The 13,919-nt window shown below is 35.2% G+C and overlaps 1 protein-coding gene across 2 annotated transcripts in view; it reads left to right on the top strand.

The window, feature by feature from the left end:
* Positions 1-360: 360 nt before the first annotated feature.
* The window catches only part of LOC145254741 (lysozyme 1-like), a 27,611-nt gene continuing 14,052 nt past the window's right edge, over positions 361-13,919 (top strand). The window contains exons 1-3 of one of the 2 annotated variants that reach the window (XM_080113479.1): positions 361-401; positions 8,931-9,015; positions 10,217-10,254. In XM_080113479.1, the coding sequence (XP_079969605.1) occupies positions 8,943-9,015; positions 10,217-10,254 (111 nt within the window). In that variant the 5' untranslated portion in view covers positions 361-401; positions 8,931-8,942. Of the gene's footprint in view, positions 402-6,962; positions 7,223-8,930; positions 9,016-10,216; positions 10,255-13,919 lie in introns of those variants that run through there. The other variant, XM_080113478.1, reaches the window with a different exon arrangement.

The raw sequence follows: 13,919 nt of genomic DNA, 5'->3' as shown, positions 1-13,919 counted from the left end.
CAAACAGTAAATCGTTGAACTTTGACTCCTTGGCAGTCAAATTTCTGTCCGAAAACCAATTTAAAAGATTTTCCCAAATCTCAATACCTCTTATGTCAAATCTCGAGTCTGTAGAGTGAAAATTGACAGAGTAGTTTGGTAGGGAAATGTACACACACATACAGGGACAGACAGACAATTTCACTTATATATATATATATATATATATATATATATATATATATAGTGTGTGTGTGTGTGATAGAGAGAGAGATAAGATTATGAAAATGATCAGATTGCCACAAACTAAACAGGTGAGAACCAAAGCACCTGCAAGATAAGTAATTAGTACTTAAAAGGAATTTACCAACAAAAACGAAATGCAAACGAAAACACGATAACATCAATTTTCTCAGATTAAGGTAAGTGCCGTCACGTTAACTATAATTTTTTTTATTTAATTATTTTTGGTATTTGTTTGTTTTGTCAACAAAACAAATAAGCAGCACTTTATACATTTGAAAGCAAATGAAAATAAATTAATTTTAACTTAACTGCATTTAATGCAGTTTAATTATATAAAAAAAATCTGTCAATAAAGCAACGGATGTGCAATGTGAGATGTGGACGAAAGAATTCATAGCCGATTGTTTTATCATTTAACATAATATCTTGTGAGTTTAAAATTGTAATATTCATCACGACAAACTACCTGCTCACAATGTGTTGAGCACCCAGAAGTCTTGGACTAATAAAATGTTTATACTGGAACAATCTCCCTATTCAACTGATTTTTCCCCTCCAAGGTAGAAGTGATCATCAAGGGATTCGTTTTCAAGGTGTTAAGGCCACCAATGACGAAGCTGGGGAGCATCCTAGAAGAATTCTTCTAGAAACGTTAGGTGTGAACGGTGATGGCAAAGAAGAATATGAAAGTATTTTAAACTTTAGAGGATTAAGTTGAAAGGGGAAACAACCATTCCGGATGATCTTTGGAATGAGAAAAATTACTTGTGGTATGGAACTTATATATAAAGTACAGAGTTTGTTTGTTTGTTTGTTATTAAAACCGTTCTAGTAATGAGAAGAAGATTGAACGAAGCCAAATTGAGTAAAAACTTTCAATGGTGCTAATGTAATTGTTTGGTTGTTTTGTTAATGTAATTGTTTGGTTGTTTTGTTAATGTAATTGTTTGGTTGTTTTGTTAATGTAATTGTTTGGTTGTTTTGTTAATGTAATTGTTTGGTTAGGTTGTTTTGTTAATGTAATTGTTTGGTTGTTTTGTTTTATTAATGTAATTGTTTGGTTAGGTTGTTTTGTTTTATGGTATATCAACCGTTTATGTTTTTTTTAATATGCTGAATCGAATAATTTTAGAAAAAAAAAATACTCCAAGTTCTTTATATCTTCAAATATTTAATCATGGAGTTTAGTTTGGTTGTTTTGTTTTACGGCATACCAACCTTTTAGGCTTTTTTTTAAATACAGATTTCAGTAATTTTAGAAAAAAAGTTTTGCTTCAAGTTCTTTATATCTTCAAATATTTATTCATGGTGTTTGTGGCAGAAACAAACAAAAATAAATAAGTCCAGCTCGGCATTTTTTTTTCTGTTTTAGCAAAAGGCATTTATTACCATTACTTTCCAAACAATGCTTGTTTCTGCGATGAGATTTACAAAACCCTGCCGACTCAACACTAGCTTAAAAGTCTCTCACTGCCACTATGAGGCCACACATTCATCTCCCTAAGCGCGTTTTTCTTTTTCCATCTTCTCTGGGGCAGACTTTGCTTCTCCCGACCACGTGCTATTCTTTTTATTTCTTGTTGCGCAAGCTTGTGCACACTTCCTAATTTGCATATGTGCTTTTTTCGGCTACTGCTGCTAATATATTTGCAAGCCAGCTGTCTTACGACTCTTGCTGATATTTTCCCACATGCTCATACACACTCTGTTATATTTGGTTTGGTTGTTTTGTAGAGGAAAATTGATATAATTGTTTTTGATTTTGCAGAACATATCCGATTTTTGCAAAGGAAAAGAAAAAAACAATAACATTAATGCTTGGTGCATTTTAGGTCAGAAAACCAGTATCTTCAGACAACCTGATCTAGACACATCAGATTGCGATTGGAATTGACTTGCAATCTTATTGCGAAAAAACTGGGATATAAACAATAAAAAATCTGAAACGAAATAATAGAACATTTAATTAGGAATAAATATATGGGTTGTATTTTAGTGTTTATATCATAATATTCTTAGATAATATCCTGTTCCTACTTACATTACCATCCTTCACCTCCTTTTTCAAAGATGGGATCGCCTGATCGTCAACGAGGCAATGCAAAATAATATTTTATCTAATGTTGCTATTGTTGAGAATTATTCATTTATTTTGCATAAATCAGGATGATTATTGTTAGCATTCGTTTCCCTGATATCGTTCTAGTTAGTACTTACATCGGGTACTGGCTACGATATGGTCGTATTTAGGTCCAGTGTAAACAAGTTCTTATTGAGTCGGTTTCTAAACCACTAAATTACACTCACATTCCACTACTAATGATTAGTACACTGTTGTCCTGGTGGCCACCATACACTAATTTTCATTAACCCTTATCCTCGAGTGACCTTCGGGTCTTAATAAATAGTGACTTCCCTGTAAAAAAAAGCAGGCATGAACAGCATTAAGATTGCCAACATCCCTATGTGAAAGTGTTTTTGTGGAACGAACTGAATTCAAACTTGGCACACCCAGATTGTCAGTCTGTATAGTTAACCACTTAACCACCATTAGTTTCTATTCTATTTTTATTGTGCCAAGCGTGAAACAAAATATACTTTCTCGGCTTTTACACTAGGATCAACATGTAGTATCTGTTCTATCCAAACATGGTAGAATAATATTGTGGAATTTGCATTCATGCTGGACGTCCATAATATGGAGATAAGTCACAAACGTTAGGACATAAAAATCCATAACCAGATTCATGTTTTGAAACTACGTTATTTAGATAAGGATGTTTCAGCTTGAACCAAACTTTTACAGGGTGGAACGATAAAATTGTCGCCCTAAAGAAAACAACACTAGAGCTTTATTTTATAACTTTTATTGAAAACATCAATCCAGATAACTTGATTATATAGTAGAGCTGGCATTTATTCAATGTAGCCACCTTCAGTGTCAAACTGCCTCGATACGGGTCCAGAACTGAAAACTTGCCTTTTCCATAAGCGCTGGTGGGAGCTTGGCAAATACTCGGTGGATGGCGATGATCAGGCTTGCTTTAGTGTTGTGGGAGGTCATGTTTGTGATGTTCTCGGCGTATAAACGAACAAAGTAGTCCAGCAGGTTTAGGTCAGGGGAGGAGGAGCCAGTAAGACAAGGGAAGATATCTCACTACTGATGCAATTCTCTATCTATATAAAAGCCAAGTACGTCCAAGGATGGAATACTGTTGCCATATCTGGGCAGGAGCTGCTAAAAACAGCCTATCCTGCCTTGACAGAGTACAAAATAGACTTCGTGGCTTAGTGGGGGATGCCCTTTTCTCTACCCTGCAACCTCTCTCCCACAGAAGAGACGTTGCGAGCCTGTCCTTGCAGATGCTCGTCTGAACTCCAATCTCTGGTCCCCCTTCGCCAATCTTTCACGAAAAACACCCGTCTAGCTGAATCCACTGTGAAAAATTTCCCCCACTCTATATCTGTGCCTAAATCAAAACGCGGATTCCATGAACAAAGCTTCTTTCTTAGAACTGCACGCCTGTGGATTTCTGTTCCGTCTGCCTGCTTCCCTCCGGACTACAACTTGGATGTCTTCAAGTCCAATGTTAACAAATTCCCAATGAACCGCCCCCTTAAGTAAACACTTCAGCAAATCTCCTCACTAACTTAATGTACTTGCAATAACCCTTATCCCTGAGTGGCTTCCGGGCCTTGATAAGTGGTGATCACTGTGTAAAAAAAAAAAAAAAGGGTACAAAGTCGTAACACTCTTGAAGCCAAGCCTGGGTCTCTTTGGACATGTGAGCTGCCACACCCAGGGTCTGCCAGTGGCCACCTAATTGCACTAGGGGATCATTACACTTTTTAGCACATCCAAGTACCCATCGATGTTGACTTTCAAGCCGACTTCGAAGATGTGAGGTGGCATACAACTTACACACATTTAACATATCTCTTATGTTGATACACTGTATTAATTACACTTCATTATAAAGGATAGAAAAGAGTTATGAGCATTTCAATTTTTTTTTTAAATTAAAGTAGCCAAACCGTTGGACAAAGCAAAGAAAATAATTTATTGTGAACTGTGTAGTCAGTTTTCCCACTTTTTTAAATACGAAAATAACGAATCATTTGATTACGTCACATTGTAGTCATTGCAACATCATTTTGACATCTAAAATTGATGCTTCCGTCAAAACATCAATTATTAAACTTCAGGGGGAAAACCATTCAATACGGAAGATAGCTGATGACTTGAAACTGTTGAAAAGTACCATTGGGAGAGTTATAAAGGATTTCAAGAATATTGAGAAAATTCTACCACTGAAGAAAAATGGCAGACCTCGAATAATTCTCCTAGACAAGATCGATTGATTAAGAAGAACAACACGCATCACTATTAGATCTGTTTTTGACCACAGTTCCTGATGATTGTGTAACGAAAGCCGACAGCCCACTTGGGAACGCTGATCATGCGGTGATAATGGTTGAAATCGCCCTAAACTCTAGACCCAAAACTGAAGAGCCAGTGCTCAAAACAACGAGATACTATAAAAAGGCTGACTGGGAAGCTATCAGAGATCTTATTAGAGACGCCCCATGGGGAAATATTTTTTCTCTTCCTGCTGAACAGTGTGCAACCGAGACCACTGAATGGTTCAAAACTGCAATCGAAGCGCATGTTCCCATGCGGAAATTCTATAGCAAGCCCCACTCTCCCCAATGGTTTACTTCGACTTGCGCAACTGCCATTGCTCAAAGGCAGCATGCATTCCGCAGGTTTAATCGACATAAGTCCAGTTCAAACAGACAGAAGTACATAGAAGCTAGAAGTAACGTTAAGAAAGAAATAGCGACAGCTAAGAGGGAATTTACGGAAACCACGAAAAAACGCATCGAAGCACAAAAACTAGGAACTCGTGACTTCTGGAAAATCTACAACAGTGTAGTAAATAATGGGCAATCAACAATTCCCCCACTAACCAACAATCACGAGGTTCTTTGCTCAGCAACCGAGAAGGCTAACATGCTTGCCAGTCGGTTTGCCTCAAACTCCACACTGGACCCTCTAAACCACCCCCTACCTCAATTTCCTATGCGGACAGACGCCACGCTAGACGACCTGAAAATCACCCCTGCTCAGGTGCATGCTATCATAAAAAACCTTGACACTTCCAAAGCATGTGGACCCGACCTCATCCCAGCTGTGCTATTAAAAAAGTGCTCGGCCGAAGTAGCTCCAGTTCTCTCCAAACTCTACAACAAATGCCTTAATGAATCTTGCTTTCCGAGCTGTTGGAAAACTGCTTCTGTAGTACCAGTATTCAAGAATTCTGGCGAAAGAACTGACCCATTAAATTATCGCCCTATTAGCCTCCTCCCACTTTTTGCCAAAATATTTGAGACCTTAATTAACCATGCTCTAGTCCAGCACCTTACAGATGCTAAACTTCTGACCGACCGTCAATATGGATTTAGACAAGCCCGTTCCACGGCAGACATCCTCACTGTAATCTCTGAACGCATATACCATTCACTGGACAAAGCGGGAGAGGGAAAAGCGGTAGCTCTAGATATATCTAAGGCTTTTGACAGGGTATGGCATGAGGGTCTCCTCAGGAAGATTAGATCTTACGGTATCACTGGTAGAATACTTAACATAATTAAATCCTTCTTAGATAAGAGAAAAATCCAGGTTGTCCTCGACGGTTGTACATCTAAACAATATGATATAAATGCGGGAGTGCCCCAAGGATCTATCCTGGGACCTCTGCTGTTCCTGATATTCATAAATGACCTCCCCGACAAGATTACCTCTGAGATGGGGATATATGCTGATGACACCACACTCTATAGCAGGCACGACAGGAAAACAAACGAACATATATCTAAAGTAATGGCAGAAACACTAGAGGATGACCTCCAATCAGTAGTGGAATGGGGACAAAAATGGATGGTCACGTTCAATGCCACCAAGACAAAACTGGTTTCATTCAATAATTACAAGAAACCTTCTCTACCACCTATAGCAATGGCCAACGACTCTTTATCTGAGAGTACGTCTCTCAAGCTCCTTGGCCTAACGTTCACTGGAAACATGAGTTGGAACAGTTACATCGAGGGCATTGCCAGGGCCGCTGCAAGGAAGGTGGGCTCTCTCTACCGTGCTAGAAAACTTTTAACACCCGAAAGTATCCTGTACCTCTATAAGGCCACTATTCGCCCATGTATGGAGTATTGCTGTCATATTTGGGCCGGTGCATCGGCTACTAGTCTCTCGCTCCTTGACAGGGTTCAAAAGAGAGTCGCAAATCTGATAGGCCCTAAACTGGCATCAAAACTCCAGCCTCTGTCCCATCGTCGAAACGTTGCATCCCTCTGCCTGTTCTACAAGTACTATAATGGTGAATGCTCTGAAGAACTGCAAGCACTTGTGCCCCCACGACGTGAACACCCTCGACAGACCCGACAAGCTGCAAAATCCCACCCCCACACTGTAGAGATCCCTAGATGTAAAAGATCCTTCTACTCCAGTAGTTTCTTCCCCAGAACTGCTAGACTTTGGAATTCCATTCCGGGTCACTGCTTCCCCAACTGTACTGACATGCATAAGTTCAAGTGCAACGTGAACCAACATCTCGCTGCCCTAATCCCTACATAGTACCCCAGTAGATGTTTCCCCTGATAGTAGCCCCCTACACCAAAGTGGCAATGTGCCTTGTTTGGGGTGAAAATGTAATAAAAAAAAAAAAAAAAAAAAAAAGAAGATGGCACTAAACGATAGGTTTCAGACAGCTGCCAGCATTTCTCGTCAGTTACATGCCTATCATGACATCAAAGCATCTCATAAAACAGTATCAAAACGCCTGAATGAAATTAGTCTGTTTGTGACATTACCAGCTACGAAGCCGTTAATAAACAAGAAGAACAAGAAACAGATGAAGCTTTGCTCAAGAGCATGTGTTATGGAAAGATGTTCAGTGTTGAAATGTATTTTTTTCTGATGAAAGTAAGTTTAATGTACATGGATCTGACGGGAAGAAATTTATAAGGAGGTTTTCTGGCGAAAAATTTAATAAAAAATGCACAAAGAAAACGGTTAAGTTTGGTGAAGGTAGCGTAATGGTGTTAGGAATGATTTCTTGGGAAGGAACGACTGATCTGGTCCGTCTAAACACAAAAGTTAATGGAACAATATACAAGAACTTGTTGAGAGATCATGTCATCCCAATACTTCGAAATTCTGAGTGTGATAAAACTATTTTCATGCAGGATAATGCCCCCTGCCACAAGGCTAAGCATGTAATGGAATTTTTGAATGAGCAAAATGTGGGTGTTTTGGATTGGCCTCCTCCCCATTGTAAACCTATGGTCTACTTTGGGGAACCGTGTGAGTGCAAGAAACTCTATCAATACTGAAGATTTGTGACTAAAACTTCAAGAACGTTTCACGTGATGAATGTCGCCATCTCATTCAATCTTGCAGTAGAATGTGCGCTGCAGTTATACAAAATAAAGGCCTGTTCACTAGATATTAAATGTGTGTCCACCAATTTTGGTATTTTGATGTTTCAATTTTTAAATTTATTTTCTTTGTGCCACGGTTTTGGCCACTATAATTAAAAAAAACTGAAATGCCCATAACTATTTTTCTATCCTTTATAATGAAGTGTAATTAATACAGTGTATCAACATAATATGATATGTTAAATGTGTGTAAGTTTAGTTGTAATCCCCCCCCGAATGTTCTGGAGAAATTAAAAAAAAACAACTAAACTGTCCCAGATCTTTGGCCGCTAATGTATGTCACCCCACAGATTGTCTCTACAAATCAACAACCCAGACAAAAAAGCTTTCGAAATCATCTCAGGTGAAGATTTGCGAATTTTTACCAAACTTTCTCTCAAACATTTTCCTTGATCTTTCATAAATCAGTTCGAAATAACTTTTTCATTGATATATAAAATTTTCGGTGGTCTATCATACTTAAATTCGAAATAACATTTTCTGTAGTCTGTCATACTTACGTTTGAAATAACATTTTCGTTGGTCTATTATACTTCCATTCGAAATGACATTTTGGTTCGTCTATCATACTTGTGTTCGAAATAACCTTTTTGTTGATCTATAATATTTGAGTTCAAAACAACTTTTCTGTTCGTATACCATACTTGTTCGAAATAACTGATTTGTTAATCTATCATAATCTATCATACTTGAGTTTGAAATAACCTTTCTGTTGGTCTATCATACTTCAGTTCGAAATACCTTTTTTGTTAAGCTATTATACTGCCGTTCGAAATAAACTTTTTATTGGTTTATCATACTTGTTTAAAATAACTTTTTCGTTGGTCTATCATAATTTAGTTCGTAATCATTTTTTTTAAATATCTATCATACTTTAGTTCGAAATAATTTTTTTTTAAATATCTATCATACTTTAGTTCGAAATCATTTTTTTTTTTTAAATATCTATTATACTTTAGTTCGAAATCATTTTTTAAAAAAAAATCTATCATACTTTAGTTCGAAATCATTTTTTTTTAAAAAATCTATCATACTTTAGTTCGAAATCATTTTAAAAATATCTATCATACTTTAGTTCGAAATGACTTATTCGTTTGGTCTATCATACTTGAATCCGAAATAGCATTTACATCGCTAAACATGCAAATGATTTTTAAAAAAAATTTACTTTCAATTTTAAACATTTGCAGAGAATTCCAAATATGTCCGTTTTATTGAAGCTGTTTTCCGCTCTTTTATTGGTCAGCCTCATCGAGGCCCGCCGATTCGCAAAAGGTGAGTCCACTGAATCAATAGCTTGCACATTCTTTCCAGGTCAATATCTTTTTGAAATGTAAAGCTATTATTTAATACTGCAGGTAGAAAACATCATTCAAAATCGCTAATATAAAACAGGTATCAAATATTCGATATCTTTCGGATAGAGCAATATCAATTATAAATGATAATACATTGTACTTATCTGAATACTTACTGCAGTTTCATGGCATACCTTAAAAATATATCTTTACAATTCCAATATCATATATATATATATATATATATATATATATATATATATATATATATATATATATATATATATATATATATAAGGGTAATATCATATACAGAAAAATCATTTATTTAGGCTCCCAGAATTCAACATCAGCGAACAATCAGTGTCCGATCGTTTCTGAAACGATGCAATTATTTTCTAGTGTAATAAAGTCTCATTATCTGTATCAGGATTAGACATCAAAATAAAATCTTTAAATATATATTAAAAAAATATAGTTAACATCAAATGTAAGGGCATCAAATGATTTTACATACATCAATATTATAGGCTAAAAATAGGTAAATATAATTTACTTAATATGCTTATAAGGGAGATAACAGGTAATTATAACGACTGTTTAAATACATGATTAGCACCAAAGTGAAAATGTGAAAAGATCAATCAAGATTATAGGCGAAAAAGAGACAAAATAAATCTACTTTGAGAAATTCTTAAAGGGATATATCAAGTCAGTACAAATATTATTTAAACAAAGGATTATAATGATTTTTCACAGCGTATTTCTATTTCAAGTACAATAGTAAAGTGAAAAATACATTGACAAATTGGCGATTAGAGATTACCTTTGTTAAATTAAAACAAACTGTTTTGAGTTCTCTTTTTTAATATTCATATTGTAATCACTAAAAACCATATTTTTCCTTTTTATTTTAACTTGAATCATCTGACGATATAGGCGGATAATTTTTATCCTGTCTATTGAAACAATTTTTACTGAATTAAGTTAATACACTTGAGGTTGTTACAATAAAACACACGTGCACACACACACACACACACACACACACACACACACACACACACACACACACACACACACACACAGATAGACTGTTGTGAGGTTTCAAAAATAAAATATCAGTTCATTTTAAATAAGTCGAATATATTGATACATCTGTGCACTTTTCATTACAGGTCCAGTTAAAGAAGACTGCCTTGCCTGCATATGCCAGGTAAGTCGACTCACGTATGTGTTTGCGAATCCGGACTATATATAACTGGCATTCTCTGGAATAACAAAGCTTTAATACCACAATAGTTTAACCTTACTTAACTTTAATACCACAATAGTTTAACCTTACTTAATTCAGAAGGGTAAGTCGGAGGAATAACGAAACAGATACAATTTAAGCTGACTTCAAGTTGAGTCAAACCTGTCGCCTTCACTTAAACTGTTATAACAATTGAAAATGCTATGGACTCTGTTCCTATTTTGTGATTAAGTAATAATAGGTATTTTACTTGCCACAGCGGACATTTTTCATATGTAATGTATTGATGTTGTAATTCTGTGGTTGTTCAGCCTAAATGGAGACGCCCTGATATCATTGCAGCTCTTTTGTTAAAGCTGCAAAAGTATTTATCTAAGCTAGCAGGGACGCCCGACGTAGCCCGACGTAGCCCGATCGTAAAAATGCTTAAATATGATATTTTGATTTATGCATATTTCGTATATATTATTATAGAGTCAATTTATATATGTATATATATATATGTATATATATATATGTATATATATATGTATATATACATATGTATATATATGTATATATATATGTGTATGTATATATATATATGTAGATATATGTATACATATATGTATATATATATATATATATGTGTGTGTGTGTGTGTGTATAACTTGAGTTCCTTTAGCTATAAACGAAACCTAAACCAAAACTATGAAGAATTCTTGGTAAAACTTTTTATTACAAAAATGGAAGGTCATAACAATTAAACGACAGTCACCCGAAAGAAAAAAGATGTAAGTGTGCCGCACAAAATATCACACACACTATCGGATTAATATATAGATTATTAGTCTTTGATTTTATTGCCTTTTTGTTCCATTTATATCATAAAATTTGTTTTACAACGAGTTCAAACATGGAAACTCAAAATCAAAGAAGAATTTTTATTGTATTCTCAGACAATACCGTCATCCGCTATTTTGAACAGATTTCCATGAGAAAAACAGCATTACATATTTAAGGTTGAATCCTGTTGAGAGACATATTCTAACCTGATAATCTTTATCTGAAAAGACAAAAATCTTAAACAGTACTGTGTTATTTACTGGGCATACGTATATTTTCATATTACTATCTAGCTAGCGTTGCCATAAAAAGTGAACAAAAAAGTGTTTATTTGTAAATGAAGCTATAGGATAATATGCTAAATATTATCCAAAATTTCTAAGAATTTCCTAAGAATTTCTAAGAATTTCCTGAATTTCTTAAAAGGGATTCCACCTCTTTCTTATGATACTAAGAAGAAGTAATTACAGATTATATCTAGACTATCCCCGTCCCTGCGCCTAGCAGCTGTGTTTCAAAATTGATAATGATCGGTCAATTAGTTTTGGTGTGAATTTTATTCAAACAAATATTAAACATTTAATGCTGAATTTTTTACCGTGGCTTTATTTAAGAATTGTATGCAGACGGATCACGCTGAAATAATAATGTTATTATTTGGAAAGGAGGCTTTGTTAACTATTCTGTACTTACATATGTTATGGGGACTTATGCAGAAAACAAACCGGGATATTTCTTTAGATAGAATTTTCAGATTAAATCCAGTTCTTTTGGCATGATTTGTTTATTAAAGTGTTAGGTTAAAGTACAGATTAGTTAGAAAACTCCTCCCCCTTCCTATGAGTGTCTACATATGTGTGTGTGTTTGTGCACGCATACGTTACAGTTTATGCTGGGCGTAGGCCAAAGTTGGGGATATTACATATAATTTAAAAATAGCTTAATGGTTTTTATAAAAAAGACGTAACTTACTGAAAAAATATATATTAAAAAAACCCGACACAATAAAATTGTGTAAGGAAAAAGAAGAAAACAAAAAGAAATGAATTCATAATTAAAAAATAGAAGAAGAGGAGAAGAAATGTTATAGCATTATCAGACGCATGCTCAACTGAACGCATGCACACAAACACATGCATGCATGGACTGTAATAAGAACCATTCACGAAAGGGACGAAAGGGACAATGAAAGAGAGAGAGAGAGAGAGAGAGGGAGAGAGAGAGAGAGAGAGAGAGAGAGAGAGAGAGAGAGAGAGAGAGAGAAAGAAAGAGTAACCCCATTTACACAGACTGTGAACCTCGAGGAATAATAGGGAACAGCAGTCCGACAGCTAGGAAACCACTATTAGAGTGATCCGTATTATGCACGCACACACCCGACTGTAATGACCTATGTATTAAATGAACTTGACACCTGGCTAAATAATGTCTCTTAGTGATGGCATATTTTAATTTAAGTAACAGTTTGTTTACAAAGCGAATTTCCAGAGCTCAACCAATTAGAGTGAACGGACTTTGGCGAGGGAGCCTTTTTTATTTATGAATCGGAAATTGGAAAATATGATATGTATGAGCCAGTTACAGTCGGTGTAATCCCAGAAGCTGTGGAACATGTAGAATTCGTCCCAGTGACAAATGGTAGCAGTGGTAGAACTAAATATTTTGAGAGAAAAATAGGGACTCCTTCCGCGATTTTGTGATTGTGATGGTGTTGCTCGTAAGATGCAATATAGTATTTTACTATCACAACTGAATGTGTCTAAAATGGTGTTCGAAAGCTACATAAGATAGTGGCTATTAGCCTAGATGTATTGAATTTGTATGTTGCATCTATTGTTCCAAATTTAAGATACATTTGTCCAGAGGAGAATTTCTGCAGCTACTTTATTAATATAGAGATATATAAAATTAAGTCAGTCTAGTTTTCGTTGTTTGAAACCGACAGTAGTGTATCATACAAATCAATATTTGATTCTAACTTGCCAGTCAGTTATTGAAATTTTCTGTCTGTGTGTTGTACAACATAAATCGAATTTTTTTTATCGATTTAATTGATTAAATATTTCGTCTCGATAGTTCTTTTGGCAACATGCATTTCCAGTGATTCATCGTTATGTTTGAATTTTTAAACAAATGAAATCGCTTCATTTGTTAAATTAATCGAACGTTTATTCTCATTGGCAGTACACTTTCGTCATAAATATAAACACTTATTGCATAAAAGATGACTTATTCAAAATTTTATATTTTCTTATCATTTCATTAATAGTGACCTTATTAATTTTCCTCAAGTTAAAAACATCAAAACGCACTATATGCATGGGGACAAATATGCAGCGTCATTAATATCTTCGATTTACACCGTTTTGACGCCCACACGCACCTGTTTAACTAGAACTGATCACGTGATCGTCTCTGCACGCACAGCTTTTAATCCTCGCATTTCATGAGCAATGTTTCTGACAAAAGGGGGAAGAATGGTTGTTTTTTTTGGAGTCAGATTTTATCCATTTAACTCTTGTTAACTATTTTTGTTTTTTGAATTAATATTTTTAACTCCTTCTTCATGCTTTGTTTGGGGTGATTTCTATAAAAAGAAGTACACGTTATTTAATAATTAAAACACGACAAATCGCATAATTTTAATTGAAAACAAATGTCTGCATTTAATGAAACAAATATTTTGATACGGTGGAGGTCACAACATAAAACAACGAGTGTAAAATCATACATCGGGCTGCGTTCTTAGTTGGATGACATTTGACCATTTGCTGAGAAGATATATTCAACAGTCAAACTTC

Source organism: Euprymna scolopes, chromosome 30, assembly GCF_053919585.1.
Source record: "Euprymna scolopes isolate OS-2025 chromosome 30, ASM5391958v1, whole genome shotgun sequence".
Classification (NCBI taxonomy): domain Eukaryota; kingdom Metazoa; phylum Mollusca; class Cephalopoda; order Sepiida; family Sepiolidae; genus Euprymna; species Euprymna scolopes.
Note: the sequence above shows the minus strand (reverse complement) of the source record. Positions and strands in the feature narration are given on the sequence as shown.